At 41.7% G+C, this 17,288-nt stretch overlaps 1 protein-coding gene across 3 annotated transcripts in view; it reads left to right on the top strand.

The window, feature by feature from the left end:
* MAP3K15 (mitogen-activated protein kinase kinase kinase 15) overlaps nt 1-17,288 on the top strand; it is a 70,871-nt gene that overhangs the window by 1,697 nt on the left and 51,886 nt on the right. For 2 of the 3 annotated variants that reach the window (XM_035116515.2, XM_035116513.2), the window contains exons 2-3: nt 8,175-8,314; nt 9,951-9,974. In XM_035116515.2, the coding sequence (XP_034972406.2) occupies nt 8,175-8,314; nt 9,951-9,974 (164 nt within the window). Of the gene's footprint in view, nt 1-4,047; nt 8,315-9,950; nt 9,975-17,288 lie in introns of those variants that run through there. The other variant, XM_035116514.2, reaches the window with a different exon arrangement.

Here is a 17,288-nt window from a genome sequence, read left to right as displayed (position 1 = left end):
AAGCCTCCTGCTGTCAAGAAGGCTGTTTGCAACAAAGAGGAGGTTGACATGCATGCTTAAAACACGCTGCTTTCTCCTCGTAAACCGTCTAGGACGGTGCAAGATAAAGTGCATCGTTGCAGTAAACGGGTGGGGAGGGAATCTAAGTATCTCCTTTCCTCACTGTTCCAAATAACACCCCCCAGGGCCGCCCCCCTGCAGTTTAGCAGCAGCGAAGAAGGTTCTCCGGGTTTACTTTCACGTGTAACCTCATGTTGTGGGGAAAATGCATTATGTAAATGCATGGAGGCAATAAGCCTAGTATTTGTTTACATCTTCCAAGACAGTGCATATTGCGAGCAAGTTACACGGCCAAGTCCTGAAACTAGCAGGGAAGTACTGTACAGAATAGGAAGGAAGTGACAGGGAGATGCTCATTTGCTGTCCTTGAGCAATAGATATTTCAGTCTCAGATTGTGCAAATAGAATGGCAGTGGCTAAGAAGGGTTGTGAGGATATACAGTACGGAAGAAGCCCTGCATAGAACTTTGTGCAGCCAAAGAAGCACCATAAGCAAAGTTTAATGGAAACCAGGGTAATCAGCGATCATATTTGAAAATGTGTAGTGAAAGCACAATACAGGGGCAATTGTAGGGGCCCATGTTCCTCAGCAGGGACCCAGGTGGCGCTGTGGGTTAAACCACAGAATCTAGGGCTTGCTGATCAGAAGGTTGGCGGTTCGAATCCCTGCAATGGGGTGAGCTCCCGTTGCTCGGTCCCAGCTCCTGCCCACCTAGCAGTTCAAAAGCACGTCAAAGTGCAAGTACATAAATAGGTACCGCTCCAAGCGGGAAGGTAAACGGCGTTTCCGTGCGCTGCTCTGGTTCGCCAGAAGCAGCTTTGTCATGCTGGCCACATGACCCAGAAGCTGTCTGCGGACAAACGCTGGCTCCCTCGGCCTATAGAGTGAGATGAGTGCCGCAACCCCAGAGTCGGACACGACTGGACCTGATGGTCAGGGGCCCCTTTACCTTTACCTTTATGTTCCTCAGCAGGGTCTACCAGGGTGGGCACCTTGCTTGCCCCCACCCCAGCATGCACCACCACTAGTCTTCCTTGGTGGTAGTGTAGCTGCCAGCCTCCTGCTTATGTGCTTGCCCCCCTCCCCCAATGCTCACAGAAGAGTGAGTACGTGGGATGGGAAGATGCTCATATGGCTACAGATGGGGAACCCAACTGGAAATGTGTGTTGGGGGGGAATTGGCATGGGGCACCCACAAAGGGCAGCCTGCCCAGGGCCCCCCAAATTCTAGATCTGTGTCAGGTAAATCCCATTGTGTTCAATGGGACTTTCATAGCCAGGTGATATATGTAAGATTTCTGTCTTAAACATGGGTTTCCGCAACTTCAGGATGAGAAATCTGTGGCCCTTCAGATGTTGCTGGGCTGTGGCTTTGATAATCTCTGACCACTGGCCATGCTGACTGGGGCTGATGGGGATTGAGGTCCAACAACATCCAAACAGCCACAGGTTGACCATCGTTGCTTTTCTGTGTAATACACCTTAATGGGACCTCAGTTCGGCCTCTTGCAAAACTTACATTGTCCTTAATGAATCAATAGAGGCTCTCTCACAAATCAAGAACACATAGGAGTGACTGAACTAGTGACCATCCACAAATCTAGCATTCTTTCTCCAGTAATGCCTGTAGATACCAGGATCAGCCAGATAGCCCCAGAAGTTCGCAAGCAGCCCATGAAGACCATAGTCATCTCTGTTGTTTGTCCCCAGCATCTTGTGTTCAAAGGTACACATACTGGCTAAGCATAGAGGTTTCATTTGGCTTTTATGGATAAATGCCATTGACAGCTCTCTCTTCCATGAGCGTGTTTAAAGAAGGGATGCTGCAGACAGGGAGAGAGAGAGAGTTCTTGGAATCTTACAAGAAGAATTATTCATTTGTAAAGGCAGTACAGTAGCTATGAAGATTATCCCTAAATATTCTGTAGAATCCATTTGTTACTATGAGCCAGATCCTGCCACTTTGTAATAAACCATTACATGGCTTCACTTACCTCTCTTCTAAGGACCTTGTTTTCTTTATTTATTATATTTTCATTCTGGGATGAGGTGAGAGGTTGTGCTCTGTCTGTTAGCATACTGAACTAGAAGGCTTTATAACTAGGCAGATAAAGAGGTGGAAGAACAGCTTTCCCCCGTTAGTATTTGGATGAAGGACTGGGGGGAAAGAAGAGAAGAGAAACTTTACTGTTACTCAGCTGCCAGCTCCATGCTATTGTAATAAGGTAAAGGACTCCTGGACTGTTCAGTCCACCCAAAGGCGACTATGGGGTGCAGTGCTCATCTCGCTTCAGGTCAAGGGAGCCAGTGTTTGTCCACAAACAGTTTTCCGGGGCAAGACTAAACTGCTTCTGGCACAATGGGACACCATGACGAGTGCCAGAGTACACAGAAATGCTGTTTACCTTCCTGCTGCAGCGGTACCTATTTATCTACTTGCACTGGTGTGCTTTCAAACTGCTAGGCTGGCAAAAGCTAGGACAAAGCGATGGGAGCTCACCACCACTGGCAAGCCCAAGAGGCTCAGTGGTTTAGACCACCCGTGCCCCTTGCTATTGTATTAGCAGTGATGGTGTGAGTATCTTCAGTTTAGGACTAAGAAAGGAAAGGCCCCCCCTCCCTATTTTCTCTGCCCCATAGTCCTTTACCTATGCCACTCTCAACAGGGCTGATCCTATTGTTGTCCTACTAACTCATTTGTTCTTTGCATTTGCTCAGCATAGTGATGTTATTCTTTAACAATAAAGGTGAAATGCATTCTGTTCCTTAATCATGGAGACTTTCTTTTGGGTTTTAATCAAAATGCAAACCAACACCAGGTTCTGTTCTTAAGCACAAATGTGTATTATGGGCCAACTTTCTGCCCTGCTTAATACTTAGAAACGCCTTTTAGACAACAGTATCTGCATGACTGGATGATACAGATAGGTTATTTAAAGCATACTTTCGTTCAGTTGAAAAGTATTTTGTGGGAAATGAATTGGTTTAGAATATGATAATCAGATTTTTATTCATATTTAAAGCTACATTGGACTCCAAATTATTATACCTGCCTCTTTCGACAAGCTTTTATTAAAGCCTACACATGTAACTGAAAAATCAGCTCTGTTAATGGGGCTTCAGATAACAAACTGTATTTCATTTACTGTTCTTATGTACCATTTTTCCGTGTATAAGACTATACTTATGTCAAAAATTAGGGCCGTCTTATACATGGATGCGTCTTATAGACGGAAAAATAGGGTAACTAATGATGCAGACCTGTGGACTTTTACCTGGAAGTAAGTCCCGTTGGATACAATAGGATTTGCTCTTGAGTAAACATGTGTAAGGTTGTGTTGCCTATTTGTTTAGAAACCTGAAAGGAGAAGGGAAAAAATGAAGTTGGCAAAGCACCATGCAAAATTAATAACTACAGTTGTATCAGAACATTCATCAAATCTACAGGTGGAACGAAAGTCAATATCTTGCTCAGTTTATTCTGTGGAAAGATGCATCTCTTTATTATTTTACACACTTGCAATAATAATAATAATACTTGACCCTGACATTTCAGTTATGAAAGAAATTAAGCGAAAAAAAGCATTACAGAGAGTTTAATTGTTCTCAAGTTCCAGGTCATCTTGACTTTCCTATATTTAAAAAGTACATAAAGTGAAATAACAGTCAATGGCTTACGGTTTTGTTTTGTTTTTAATAAGGTGACATTGATTCAAAGAGATGGAAGGGACGTAGTTTTCTTGTGGTTAAAATATCATTTGCATTAGAATCAAAGTACAGGGGTAAGAGGCAAATGATTTATTCTTTTAGTCAAAGTAAAAATAAAAAATCCTTCCAGTAGCACCTTAGAGACCAACTAAGTTTGTCATAGGTATGAGCTTTCGTGTGCATGCACACTTCTTCAGATACATGCATGCACACAAAAGCTCATACCTATGACAAACTTAGTTGGTCTCTAAGGTGCTACTGGAAGGATTTTTTATTTTTATTTTGACTGCGTCAGACCAACACTGCTACCTACTTGTAACTAATACTATGGAAGGCACCACATTGAGCAGCCTTTATTCATTTAGCTTTTACGTACTATTGCCTAGCCTGCAATACCGGGTTCCAGTGGTTAAAACCCTGCTTGCATATGCATGCTTTGTTTTGCAGAGCATTTAAAGCAGGGCTGGAGGGCCACAGCTTCCCTACCCCTGCCTTAAAGCAATTTAAATCAGTCATGGGAAATTGCTATAAAAATCCAAATTTCTATGGGCTTATCTTTTGCTTCCTCATAACTTTTAATTAAGTGCTGCTTCGTACATGGAAATATTCAAGCATGGTGTTACTAGCACTTTTATATTACACAATTTTTATTTATTTATTAAAACGTTTTTCATTGGCCATATTAATTTATGGGTCTTTACAGATAACAGGTATGGTGACTGATTCCAACAGCGGAAACTTGGCCACTCCTCACCCATTATGAAGCTGGTAGAATTACATATGGTAGAAATTGAGATAAAGAAGACTTGAGTTGCAGAGGTAACAGTGAAGATTGTGAAATGACAGGGATATTGTCACAGGTTTCCCCAACCCTGTTCTAAAATGAATGCCTTATCTGACTGACTGCATAATGTTCTTGTATGATGAGAGGAAAGCAGTTGTTTCATTCTATCCCAGGCTTCCTCGACCCTCCAGATGTTTTGAGACTACAATTCCCATCATCCCTGACCACTGGTCCTGCTAGCTAGGGATCATGGGAGTTGTAGGCCAAAAAACATCTGGAGGGCCGAGGTTGAGGAAGCCTGTTCTTTCCCTTAGAAAAGCGCAGAAGTAGTTTGGGATACATTATATGTTTTTGTTGACAAGTCATCCTGTATAGAGCCAACGTTTTGCTAGTTTTGGTGTAGCTATTTTTATTATTGAAAGAGAAAGCTCCTTCAGGAAAATTTTATTTTGGGTTTCAATGTGATATAAGGTAGCTGTCTAAAGCTAAGATTGTGAATTGGCATGTTACCTTTTCATCTTGGCAGTGTGGATAAGCTTTTGGTTGTATCTGATTTCATTGTATAGTTACAACATATCCAGGAATAAAGATATTACTTCCTTATCTCATGCTTTCCTGGGGTGGGGGGTTTGCCTTCATAGAAAAATAATGTATAGAGCCAGATTAGGTTTAGGATTATTAATAGGAATTATAGATCAAAGAATATTTGCAGTAGCAAGGTTGCTATGTAAATCTTGGGTAAATAGTTGATTAAGTTGCAATAGACTTGATATTGGTGTAATGCTGTTATGCAAGTTGGTACATACTGCATGTTTGATTAAGCATAATTTTTAAATGCATATTATGCTTGTTATTCAAACCAGGGACTATGTGATTCATAGTTCAGTCTCTTTCCTACTTTGCTACAACACCTTTTTATTGGTTTTGGGGAAAAGGCATAGCTTATTGGCCCAAGACATCTTGGGCAGTGTGGGACATGCTCCCAAGGCCAAAGGCCAATTTAAGAGTTAAGTGCTGGTAGCTGCTTGAACTTTTGTTTTGTAGGGATCAGGAAGAGGCTGTTAGAATTTTTATTTATCGACAGCTTTGAAAAATGGAAATGAAGGTACTTGGTTTGATTTGACAATGTTTATATGTCTATTGCCAAACAAATATTTCTGCTGTAGGACATTTGACCTGAGTAGGTCAAAATACTAAAATAAGAACACCTGTTACTTGATCAGTTCAGGTTCAGTCTTCATCCCACTGAAATTAACTTCAATTGTTTGGAGTAAATAGTAAGACTGATTTTAAAATATGCTGCCATTATGTAGTAATTGAAACAAATTGTCTGAGGAGCAGATGCAATTCATTTAATACCTGAATGTAGAAAATAAGCAGCATTACTATTTTTAGCAAGTGATGAGTGTTCCAGGAGAATGATGATAGATGGAGTGTTTGTGTACAATTGTAACTCTACACCATAGTCTTGGGATATATTTAGGAAAAGCACTGTTTGATTATGCCTGTTGCTTCACACAGGCTCAATTCACTTTATATGCCTTTGCAGAATCATATATAAGCTTGGTTCACAAGGTGAGTCAAGTTATAATTTGTTTAAATGAAATGTATTGTGGGAATAAGCAACTTGGGTTTTTATTATAATATTTTGCAGAGAAACCTTCTTAAAACAACAACTAGTGTTAAGGTAATGGATTACACATACTTGTTTTACTCTGATGATAGAAGGTTCTTTGATCCAGCAGAAGCTTCCATGAATGGAAATTGTGCAGGAGGTGATTTCTTCTGATTCCCCCTTTCATCCTACAGTCTCCTGCACCACTTCCCAGGATCCCCCAAGCCTGTAGAGCAGATGATGACCAGGGGGGAATTGGCAGGAATTCACCACCACCGCTTCTTTCCCTCAGAAAAGATTTGCTTCTCTACCTTTGTTGTGTGCTTGGTGTCTCATCCAGTGGAGCTTTATAGGGGGTATTTTGCACACTGGTACCTTCTTATAGCTTGTTGCGGCTTATTTGCAAGGATATAAACAACTTGCATCTATAAGGTTCTAGATACTGCTACTGTAGCAGGTCAGTTTCTGGAGGCTTCCAGAGTGCTATCTGGTCATGTGTTAATGGATGAGTTTCAGTTGATATGGCTCAAATATATGGACAAGGTGCGAGACAGGAGCAGGTTGATACTTGTGTTCTTGCCCAGGAGACTGCCAGCTGGGCCAAGGAGATGATGACTACGGTACCTTTCTGAGAGGGAGTGGTGCCAGGTAACCTGAAAGAGGCATCAGGGAGACCAGTCCTTAAGAGACCCTCCTTAGACTCAGAAGATCTAAGTATAGTCCTGTTGCAAATGTCACCTTCCTGGGCAAGGTTCTTATATGGCTCATCATCGACAAACTACAGGCACTCTTGGATGAGTCAAGCAGAGGGAGAGGGGCTTTGTTCACGTCCCACTTATGGACTGCCTGAAGGTACCTGGCTAACCACAGTTGGAAACACTTTTCTGGCCTATATTAATTAGGTTACTGGGTGAGTTTGTGACACAGATAACATTTCCAGATCACAATACCCATGATGCTATGCCCATTGTTAAATTTTGATTGCTAAATAGTGGCTGTAACTAGTTAATAAGGTCACATATGAAAACTCTCAGTTAAATTATAATGATAATAATGTTCATGATAGAACATATGAAGCCATGTGATACAGATTCAAATCATAGGTCCACCTAGCTCAGTGTTGTCACAATTGTCACCACCTATCCAGGTTCCTAGCTCTGCTTTGCCAGACCTGCTTTTCGATCTTCTCATTTGAGATATCAATGATAAATTCTGGGAACGTTGGCATGCAGTGCATGGACTCTATTATGGGGTTGTAGTCCCTCCCATTTATTAGAGATCAATGTAGGTTAATGGTCTTCACACAGCACCTCATATGAACCAACTATTTGGCTAGCGGGATGGTATTTGTTTCGTAAGGAATTGCAAGGTGAAAAATAAACCCTGTTTCAATAAACTATGTATGGGTCATCAGCTGTGCTGCATTGTACAGTGGCCTAATCGATGAACACATTGTGTAAATGCTCTCATCAGGAAAGTGATCAGATTTCATGGCATTCAGTCTCCAGAGCGTACACAGGCACAAACCCTATGTAGGCTAATTTTTTTACAGCTGCCCCCCCCATATTAAATGAATAAAACACCACGCTGACAATCATTTCAGTTTCCTTGGCAATTTTTATTTTGGGGTGTGGCTCTGATCAGATGTGATGAGATGTAAATATAAGTCTTTGCCAGTTTGGAGGGATTGGCTATGTGACATTATAGTGCTGGCAAAGTGGTCCCTAGCAGACTAGGGCAAGTGGTGCCCTCAAAATATTGGGATAAGTGGGTAGACCCATGAAAACAATGCACTTAGGGCCTAGTGTGGGTAGAACTAACATTGGATACTACCCTACAACATCTGCTTGTAAGTTATGAAGTGGATCAGTTAGGGAAAGAATGCAATTTTGAAAGGAAAAAAATCTAGCATTTCCAACGTTGTTTATAAGGAAAGATGAGCTGGTTTAGGAAATTGTTTATTCCACCAGCACCCCTTCTAGTCTTACCATTTTTTCTTATTACAGATGTTGCGGTAGTGGATATGAGTGATGTTTCCAGACAACCATCCCTATTCTACCACCTTGGAGTACGTGAAAGCTTTGATATGGCCAATAATGTTATACTCTATCATGACACTGATGCTGATACTTCTCAGTCACTGAAGGTACAGTGCCATTTATTGTAAATCCCTAATTATGTTGAAGATACGTTTGTTCCTGTCATGGTATGAATAAACAATGTGGCTGAAAAGCCCTGTTTAATTCAACTGGGCTATTACCAAGCATCACAATAAAGTTACGGTATAAATATGTCCACTTATACACTAAAGTCTAGGATAAACAGAATGTTCAGGTTAGAAGAGTTAAGTTTCTTATGAATTAATTCTCATATAAGACCCATGGAAATAAGTTCCTTCATTTGGCATGGAAGTAGTACTGTTCACTGTAGCTCAAAAGCATATAGGAAAATCAGAGAGGTGCTCCTATATTACCTTCAGATTTACTGTTATACCCAAACAGCCAATGGCTAGAACTAAAACAACAAAGGAAAGTATGGATGCTTGGAGTTTTGAGTTTCAACTTATTACAAAATGATTGTACTTTGTCATTTGGAACATACTTACTGCTTACATAGTGCTTTAAGGTGGGAGCCTTAACAGATTTATCATACTTTTGGATTTACAAGTGAATTTGTTTGTTTGTTTAGTCATGTCCGACTCTTCGTGCCCCCCTGGACCATAGCACGCCAGGCACTCCTGTCTTGCACTACCTCCCGCAGTTTGGTCAAACTCATGTTCGTAGCTTCGAGAACACTGTCCAACCATCTCGTCCTCTGTCGTCCCCTTCTCCTAGTGCCCTCAATATTTCCCAACATCAGGGTCTTTTCCAAGGATTCTTCTCTTCTCATGATGTGGGAATAATCCTTGGAAAAGACCCTGATGTTGGGAAAGTGAATTTTAAAGAGCCTTAATTCTTCTCTTCTGTGGAAGAATTTTTGACCCTATTATTTCCATGTTTTTGGGAGGGAAAATGACTCACACTTTCCATGGAAATAGACCAATGTTGATTTGATTACTAACCCGAAATAGGATCATTGTGCTTGCCTTTATCAAGTGATTGGATAAGCTATACCTGTTGAATTCTGCCTGGTCCACTATTACTACACTCTAGGCTACTTATTTTACAATGCACATAGGTGCACTGTGTCACTTAAAACAATTCTGTATTGGGCAGAAATTCATTAGTGATATAAAGAGCGTGTGACTGGGAAAGTTTAATTTTAATGTCTGCCTGTCTAAATATTTATTACTCTTATTTCATTTCTGCCTGAATAGTTTACTAATTTTTTTATTCCTAACAAAGTCAGGATGGTTTGTTTTCTCATCAGGAAATGAACTAGGTATTGAACAGAAGCATTCCAAAATACCAGAGAAAGCGGATGCAAGGTGCCCAAGTAGATTTTTAAAAAAAATCTGCATATGCAATAGAGCAGGTATCCTCAAACTGCGGCCCTCCAGATGTTTTGGCCTACAACTCCCATGATCCCTAGCTAACAGGACCAGTGGTCAGGGAAGATGGGAATTGTAGTCCAAAACATCTGGAGGGCCAAAGTTTGGGGATGCCTGCAATAGAGTTATGGTCCCAAATTGTGTTTCTAAAACACAGCCCAGCCTTATACTTCCTTTCCCAAAATAATTTCAACCTCCAAAAATACAATTTAAAAGTATGAGTTTTGCAAACATGGCACAAACATTCGTAGTTTACACTTTATAAAGTTGCATTTTTTCCATTCTTTTCCAGGACATGGTGTCTCAGAAAAACACAGTAAGTATTTAAGATCCTGTGTTTTAAAACTTACGTGGGGAGTACCACAGAAGTGTTTATTTTAAAGGAAATCTGTGTGGAGGAGCTGCATAACTTCAAGTGTGTGTGTGTGTGTGTGTGTGTGTGCGCGCGCGCAAGTATGCAATTGCTCCTACAAATCATGGCTTCTATTCTGCACACAGATTACTTATACCTGCTGCTTTTTAGGGCAGTGGTTTAAACAAGCCTACTTTGCCATAGGAGTGGAAGTCTATTTACAATGAAAAGAAGACTAATTTCTTCTCATCAGGTTGTACCCAATGTTGTGCCAGTGAGGGTCTACTGCCACAACAAGACTTCAATTTCCTCTCCACAAACCCCTTCCCACCCCAAATATGCTCTGGAGAGTTGCCCAGAGAGTGGCCTGGAGAGAATAAAGAAGTTCCATTGCATTCAGGGAAGTCCATTCTGCCAGCACAACTGCATTGTTGGATACAGCCCATTGAGGATACGTTGTCGAGTTAGTTGCATTTCAGAAAGTGGTTTTCATTTTTGTCATGATTTAAAGTGCCTGAAAATCTAGTGGAAAATCAGTTGTAAGAAATGAAAAGGAATGTTAAGTACTTAGATCCAGATAATATATGGGTGTGTGATGATTATTCTCCAAGAATACATTTTCTAAAGGAAACAAAATAAAGTGGGGAAAGTATTAGCAATCCTATGCTTTTGATTATTTTTTCTTAATGAGACTATAAGGCCAGGGAAGACACACCAAACTAGAGTCTCAAAATGAACTTAAAAAAGTAATTATTTAGTCATACTGCGGCTTTCTCCCCACTCTTGTGCCCTCCATATGTTTTGTAGTACAGCTGACATCACCTGCAGCTTGCAAGGATGATGCTCAGAGATGCTAGGAGTCATAATCCAGCTACTGTAGGGCACTAGGATGGGGCAAGCTGCTCTGAGCTATTTGTGTTCTTCAAACTTACCATGTTTTATCAGACACCCATATTGGTACTTTATTTTGGAAACCCTGATATATTTCAGATGTTTAGCCCTAATCCGCTGGTTAATGTCCGCTGCTTTTTGCAGCTGTTTTGAGGCTGGGGACCAACAACAGACAACACGGTAATACTACAGGAATGCATAGAAATAACAAAGACCGTGAAAACACTAAATCATATATATGCAACCAGAGGGAATGGAATACATAACACATATGCAATAGTCTCTGAAGAGGCGAATAAGACTCAAAAGACTCTGTAAGCAATACAGAGTGTATTGTAACTATTATCTAATATGAAGTCCGTCCCTTGAAGAAACTGTACCAGTGAAACGGGGAGAATACAAGCTAGTCGCCCGTCGGAGGACAGATGACGTCTGCGAGACCTTAGCACCTTATTACATTGGACTTTTTATACATTGAACTTGGCACTTTTTGAGTCTTATTCGCCTCTTCAGAGACTGTTGCATATGTTATGTATTCCATTCCCTCCGGTTGCATATATATGATTTAGTGTTTTCATGGTCTTTGTTATTTCTATTCATTCCCGTTTTGAGGCTGGGAGCATGAAAGGTTAAAATTGGGAAGTCTCCTCTGCTTGAGTTTTAATCAGAACTGGAAAAGAATTCAGTGGCTTCAAAATCCTGCCTTTCTTTCTGCAGTGTTCCTTGCTGAGCTCCTGAAACTCAATTATGGGCCTGACCCCCTCATGAACTCAGTGCTCACCCAAACTGCCCTCAGGGCTTCAGATCCAGATTAGATATATACTGTGGAACAGCCATGCCTTGAGGTTTCAGATTCAGACTAGATACACCACGGAAATATGATTCTTTCCCCCATAGAACCCCAAAACAAATGCAAATGAATGTTGGTTAGCTATTGTGTGTTTTATAAATGTAGATCATTGCATAGTATATGACTGATAAAACACTGCAACAGCTTTAAGCTTAATACTGAAAAGTTGATGAAGGTGATGACTCATCACCTACAACAAACAGCAAAGGAATAATGTAAATTATATTTCCCCTTTGCTCTTTAAATGATTCTTTCCTTTTTGACTTTTGAAGATGGATTGGGTTATAAAAATAAATGGAGCCTGTAAATATCATAAAGGCAGAGTAAGGAGAATGAGTCATGTGTGATAGTGAAACAGAGCAGCCTTTTAAAAATCTGTCAATGCCCAGACCCCTTTGCTAATATTAAAATGCTACTTTCTCATATTCTTTTGGTAAATTCCTCAGCCACCAAGTACTCATAAAATAAAGGCTATACATTTTGTGGAGAGTGCATATAATTATATTCAACAAATACATCACAGTGGTTAACATACTAGAGGCAGTTGAAGGGGACTGATAGTGTACATACTAATACATATAAAATGTTATTGTTTCATGTTGAGCTTGTAGGTCTTTATATGATGAATTTTTTTTTAAAAAAATTGTCCAGTAGCACCTTAAAGACCGACTAAGTTTGTTCTTGGTACTGTATAAGCTTTCATGTGCATGCACACTTCTTCAGATATCTGAAGAAAGCTTATATCAAGAACAAACCTTGTTGGTTTCTAAGGTGCTACTGGACAACTTTTATTATTTTTATATATATTTTGACTGTGTCAGACCAACACGGCTACCTACCTGCATTTATATGATGAGTTGAGCCATGAGTCACATCACCCACAATATATGTGTGTAGAGGAGGGAGAGGGGAGTCATTCTGGTCCCCGCAATCACACCTAGTTATAAGATTTCAAAATCATTTATTCGAAACACATCTCTGTTTTGAATGAAGCATTCTGCTCCCACAATTAAATTTCTAATTATTAGAAGTATCACATTTGGGAACAGTAAAAGGTAAAGGGACCCCTCACCATTAGGTCCAGTCGCGGACGACTCTGGGGTTGCGGTGCTCATTTCGCTTTACTGGCCGAGGAAGCCAGCGTACAGCTTCCGGGTCATGTGGCCAGCCTGACTAAGCCGTTTCTGGGAACAGTAGGGAGCAGAAAACTTCACTGATTTCGAAAACAGAATTGAAATCTTGCAAGTTGGTCTGCTTACAGTTTTTTGGGGGGGAACAGGAAGGGCACACACATTTCCTGTTTCATAGTTACGGTAATAAAAGTAGATATCAGTATTGGCCCCATACTACAGTAAAATTGGAGACAAAAATATGAGCAGGATCAAACTGTACCTCAGTTGTGAATAAATTTCCCTTCACGATTGAGGTCTACCCTTCTGGTCTGTTCTAGAATCATGGTGGAATTTTCTTCTAACTCTAGCCAGATATTTCTGCCATTGTGTTTGTGTCTTGTTCGAGTTGCATATATTTTGTATGAAACTTTTTGCTTTTATTTTGTTCGCTCCTCTTCAGTTCTGCAGCATACTGTTGCTCAAGAGTTATGTGGGTTAACAGGTGGCTGGTTCAGGGAACCATGAGTGTTGCCTGGGCACATATTATTTGAAGTGGCTAATAAGGCTCAGGTTTTTCACTTCCTGCTGTAATGACAGGAGCTGGCATCACTGGGCACTTATGCTTAAATAAGAAGACCCACTGTCATTCCCAGGAACCTCCAGGGCCAGCTGATTCTCCCCAGTGTTTATGCTGCTTCACTTGCCTGCTTCAAACAAGCATGCAGTGAGCATAGCTGCCAAGTTCTCCCTTTTTTAAAGGGAAATTCCCTTATGCTGAATAGGCTTCCTCGCTAGAAAAGGGAAAACTTGGCAGCTATGGCAGTGAGAGAAGGAGACATTGCTTTGTCCTTTCTGTCTGGGAAATGGGAAGTAGTGTGGATTGGAACTAGAGTAGAGAGCAAGCAAATGAGCAGGAGTAGTAATGGTGAGCCCCCCCCCCAAAAAAACCACCTACCACAGAGACAAAGTAACTCACCTCTGTTACGTATATCAGTCTGAGCTACCTTACAGGGTTATTGTGAGAATAAAGTTGAAGTATATTGTCCTAGTAAGAAGTCTAGTAAGAAGGGTAGGATAAAATAGAAGAACATTATAGGCATAACTGATTCATAGAAAGGGACAGATTGGCATAAGGCTCAATGGAGCATCCTTACCCTTCGTCCCATTTGCATGTGACCATATCACACTGTCAATTTGACCTAGTGAGAAGTCTGTGCAGGTTTGCTCACTCTCTTCTAGATGCCATTTTTCACACAGTGTTGCCAGCCTGCAAGTTACTCTAGGCTTGAGGGATTTATGGGCTGGAATACTGGAGAAGAAACTGCTGGCTTAGAGGAGTGTAAGGAAGCGCATGCAAAACTTTCAGTCTGTGGCTGTACTACGGTATGAATTATGAGAACTGTAGTTTACCCCTCACAGAGCTACAGTGAGCAAACTGCTGTTCTCGTATTTTGATGGGTCTGTGTGCAATGTACTTCAAATGTACGGTGTCAAGTGACTTTGCCCAATGGCTGCCATACTTAACACTGACAATTGATGTGGTCAAAACACTTGCTTTTTTATTTTTATTTGGGCAAGTCACAAAGCCACCTTGAGCCTGTTTACTCATGCACCATGAATGGATGCAGTTGTGTAATTTCCAGTTATGCATGTATCAGGTTTCTGCGAGGTACTGCTTGGATGTTTGTTTCCAGAAGGTGATGCTTGGGGAGTGCTCTTTGGCCCCATTAAAGCTTCAGTGTGAATGGGCTGGACCATTGTCTTGTCTCAATAATGGACTTGATGAGAGCCAATAAACTGAAGCTCAACCCATATAAGACTGAGGCTCTGATAGTGGGTTGTTCCTTTGACCAGATAGATGGGAGGTTGCTTGCTCTTGATGGGGTAACACTCCCTCTGAAGGAGCTGGAATGCAGGTTCTTCTGGATCAATTGCAGGTAGCCTCATTGGCATGGAATGCCTTCCATCAGCTTTGACTGATGGCTCAGCTTTGCCCTTATCTGGACAGGGATAGCCTAACTAGTGTTGTCTATGCTCTAGGTTAGATTCCTACATAATGTTATTTGTTGGGCTTCTTCTGAAGATGGTTCGGAACCTTTAGCTGCTGAAGAATTCAGCTGCTGGGTTGCTCATTGGGATAAGACAGTTTGAGCCTATCAAACTGACCTGACTGTACCACTGCCAGTTAGTTTTTGAGCTTAATTCAAAGTGCTGGTTCTGACCTATAAAGCCTTAAGCAGCTGAGGACCACAATACCTCAATGCCCACCCATATGAGCCAGACCCTGCAATCATCTTCTGAGGCCCTTCTTTGTGTGCTTCCTCCATGAGAAGTCTGTAGGATGGCAACACAAGAATGGTCCTTTTCTGCAGCAGCTCCCCACTTGTGGAATGCTGTCCTAAGGGAGGCTCGCCTGGTACCTGCATTACATATATTTCGGTATTACATTCATCTTCTCCCATCAGGCAAAAACATTCATCTTTGGCTAATTAAACAATCTATGACTTAAATTTTTGGGTGTGTGTGTGTGTTATTATTTGTTATTATGGTATGTATTTTTGTAATGTTATGAGTTTGTGGGCTTCCTGGGCTCCCCTTCTAATTTCTGGGTGCCAGACCCTGGATTTAGCATGTTAGAATGCAAGCCAGGAGCCAGCTTGGTAATGCACTGCTAAAGATGGGCCATTAGCAGGGAACAAAGACAGGGAGATGGGCTATCAGCAGAGCAAACACACTGTGCCAGCCAGCAAATGGATGGAGCCCCCTCCTGTGCTCTGTGTTAGTTAGCAGAGATAAAGGCCAGTGGTAGTAGGAGGTTTAAGATTACAGTTTCACCTGATGTGAGCCAGAGAAAAAGAGGTGTCCATGTGCAAGCGGCAAAAGCTGGAGAGATGGGGATCAGGGCACATTGTGGGCTGAAAGTTAGAATCCTAGGTGGCTGCCTTGGGAGAAACAGGACTCTTGAAGTGTATTGCTATGAACCCCTCCATCGTAGACTCAGGTTGTATATCTGTGTAAATAAACCAAACACCATAAAGACACCACAGTCTCCACTGTGCCTCATTTCCAAAGGAAACATGAACCCTGGGTAAGTGCCTGGACCCTTGGAATCTGGCACACTCAAAGGTCAGGGGGGCATGTAATAGTATATATTTTTGTGGTTTTGAATTGTAAACCACCCTGTAATGCTTGGATGGAGGGTGGTATAGAATTTTAATAAAGAGCAACAACAATGCAAATTCATAGAATTGCCCAAGTGTGTAAAACTTACAAGCATGTGCAACCTTTGCATTGCATTGAGTTGAGTGAGCCTATGACTTAGCTTTGTGTTAGAAAGTCAACATAGAACTGTTCCTTACAGCGAGACAGGAGCTTACCGTGTTTCCCCCTTTTTAAGACACCGTCTTATTACTTTTTTTTCTCAAAAAACCACAGGGTGGCTTATTTTTGGTGGGATGTCTTACTGGTATTTTTATTACGAGTCTGAGGGAAGGGAGGTGTGTGCGTCCCTGGTGCAGCCCTCTCTCCCCGGCCCTGGGATGTTCGCGAAGGGCTGCTCTCTCTCTCCTCCAAGGTGGGGACTCACTTAATAGCAATCTGCTACACTGGAGCTTCTTAAATCTAAACCAGTATAATGGAATCTATCTGTGTGATACAGTCCTAGCAGTAGCCTATACCTAAAGCAAGTAAGGATCTCTACCAGCCAGCTGCCCAAGACTGCAAGACTGTCTGAAGTTCCAACAACATAGCACTTTGCAGTGCTATCACTGATAGCAAAGAAGCTACCTGCTGAGAACAAAGAAGCCAGCTAAGCAGCAATTAAGATTGCTGACTTGGTAAATGGTAGCAATTGAGAAGCAATTGAGCCAGCGAGGTGAGGAAGCACGTGTTGTTAGGACCGGCAGTTTAACTTTTGTGTAAAGCAGCGTTTAGCAGCTCCTTTTAGCAGCTCGCAAACAGCGAAGGAAAAAGTCCTTAATAAATAAATAAAAGTCCCCAAGGCAAGGACTGCGATCCAGACTACTTACAAATCCTTAAAGGGGCAGCTCCACAGACAACCAAGCAGCATAAGGTAGAAAGAAAACTGCAGCAGGATTTTTAAAAGGCTGCTTTATGCCCGGTAAAAGCAATGAGACAACAATCAGACACAGGAGATTCCCGTTAAGAGGAAATCAACGTGCATTGAATGGAAGGGAATTTAGGGAAAGGTGGGGGGAAGCGAGAGGTGGGCTGTGTGTGTGTGTGTGTGTGTGAGAGAGAGAGAGAGAGAGAGAGAGAGAGACGCAGGGGGGGGGAGAGAGACAGACGCGCGCACGGAGGTCTCTCCCTAAAAGGGAAAACAGCCTTTGCATTCTTCAATCGCCCCTCTTTTCTTCCTCGTGCCTTCATCTCCTCCCCACCCCACTTTTCTCCCCTTCACCAAGT

Source organism: Zootoca vivipara, chromosome 4 (genome assembly GCF_963506605.1).
Source record: "Zootoca vivipara chromosome 4, rZooViv1.1, whole genome shotgun sequence".
NCBI classification, from domain to species: Eukaryota; Metazoa; Chordata; class Lepidosauria; order Squamata; family Lacertidae; genus Zootoca; species Zootoca vivipara.
This window is presented reverse-complemented; position numbering and strand designations above follow the sequence as displayed.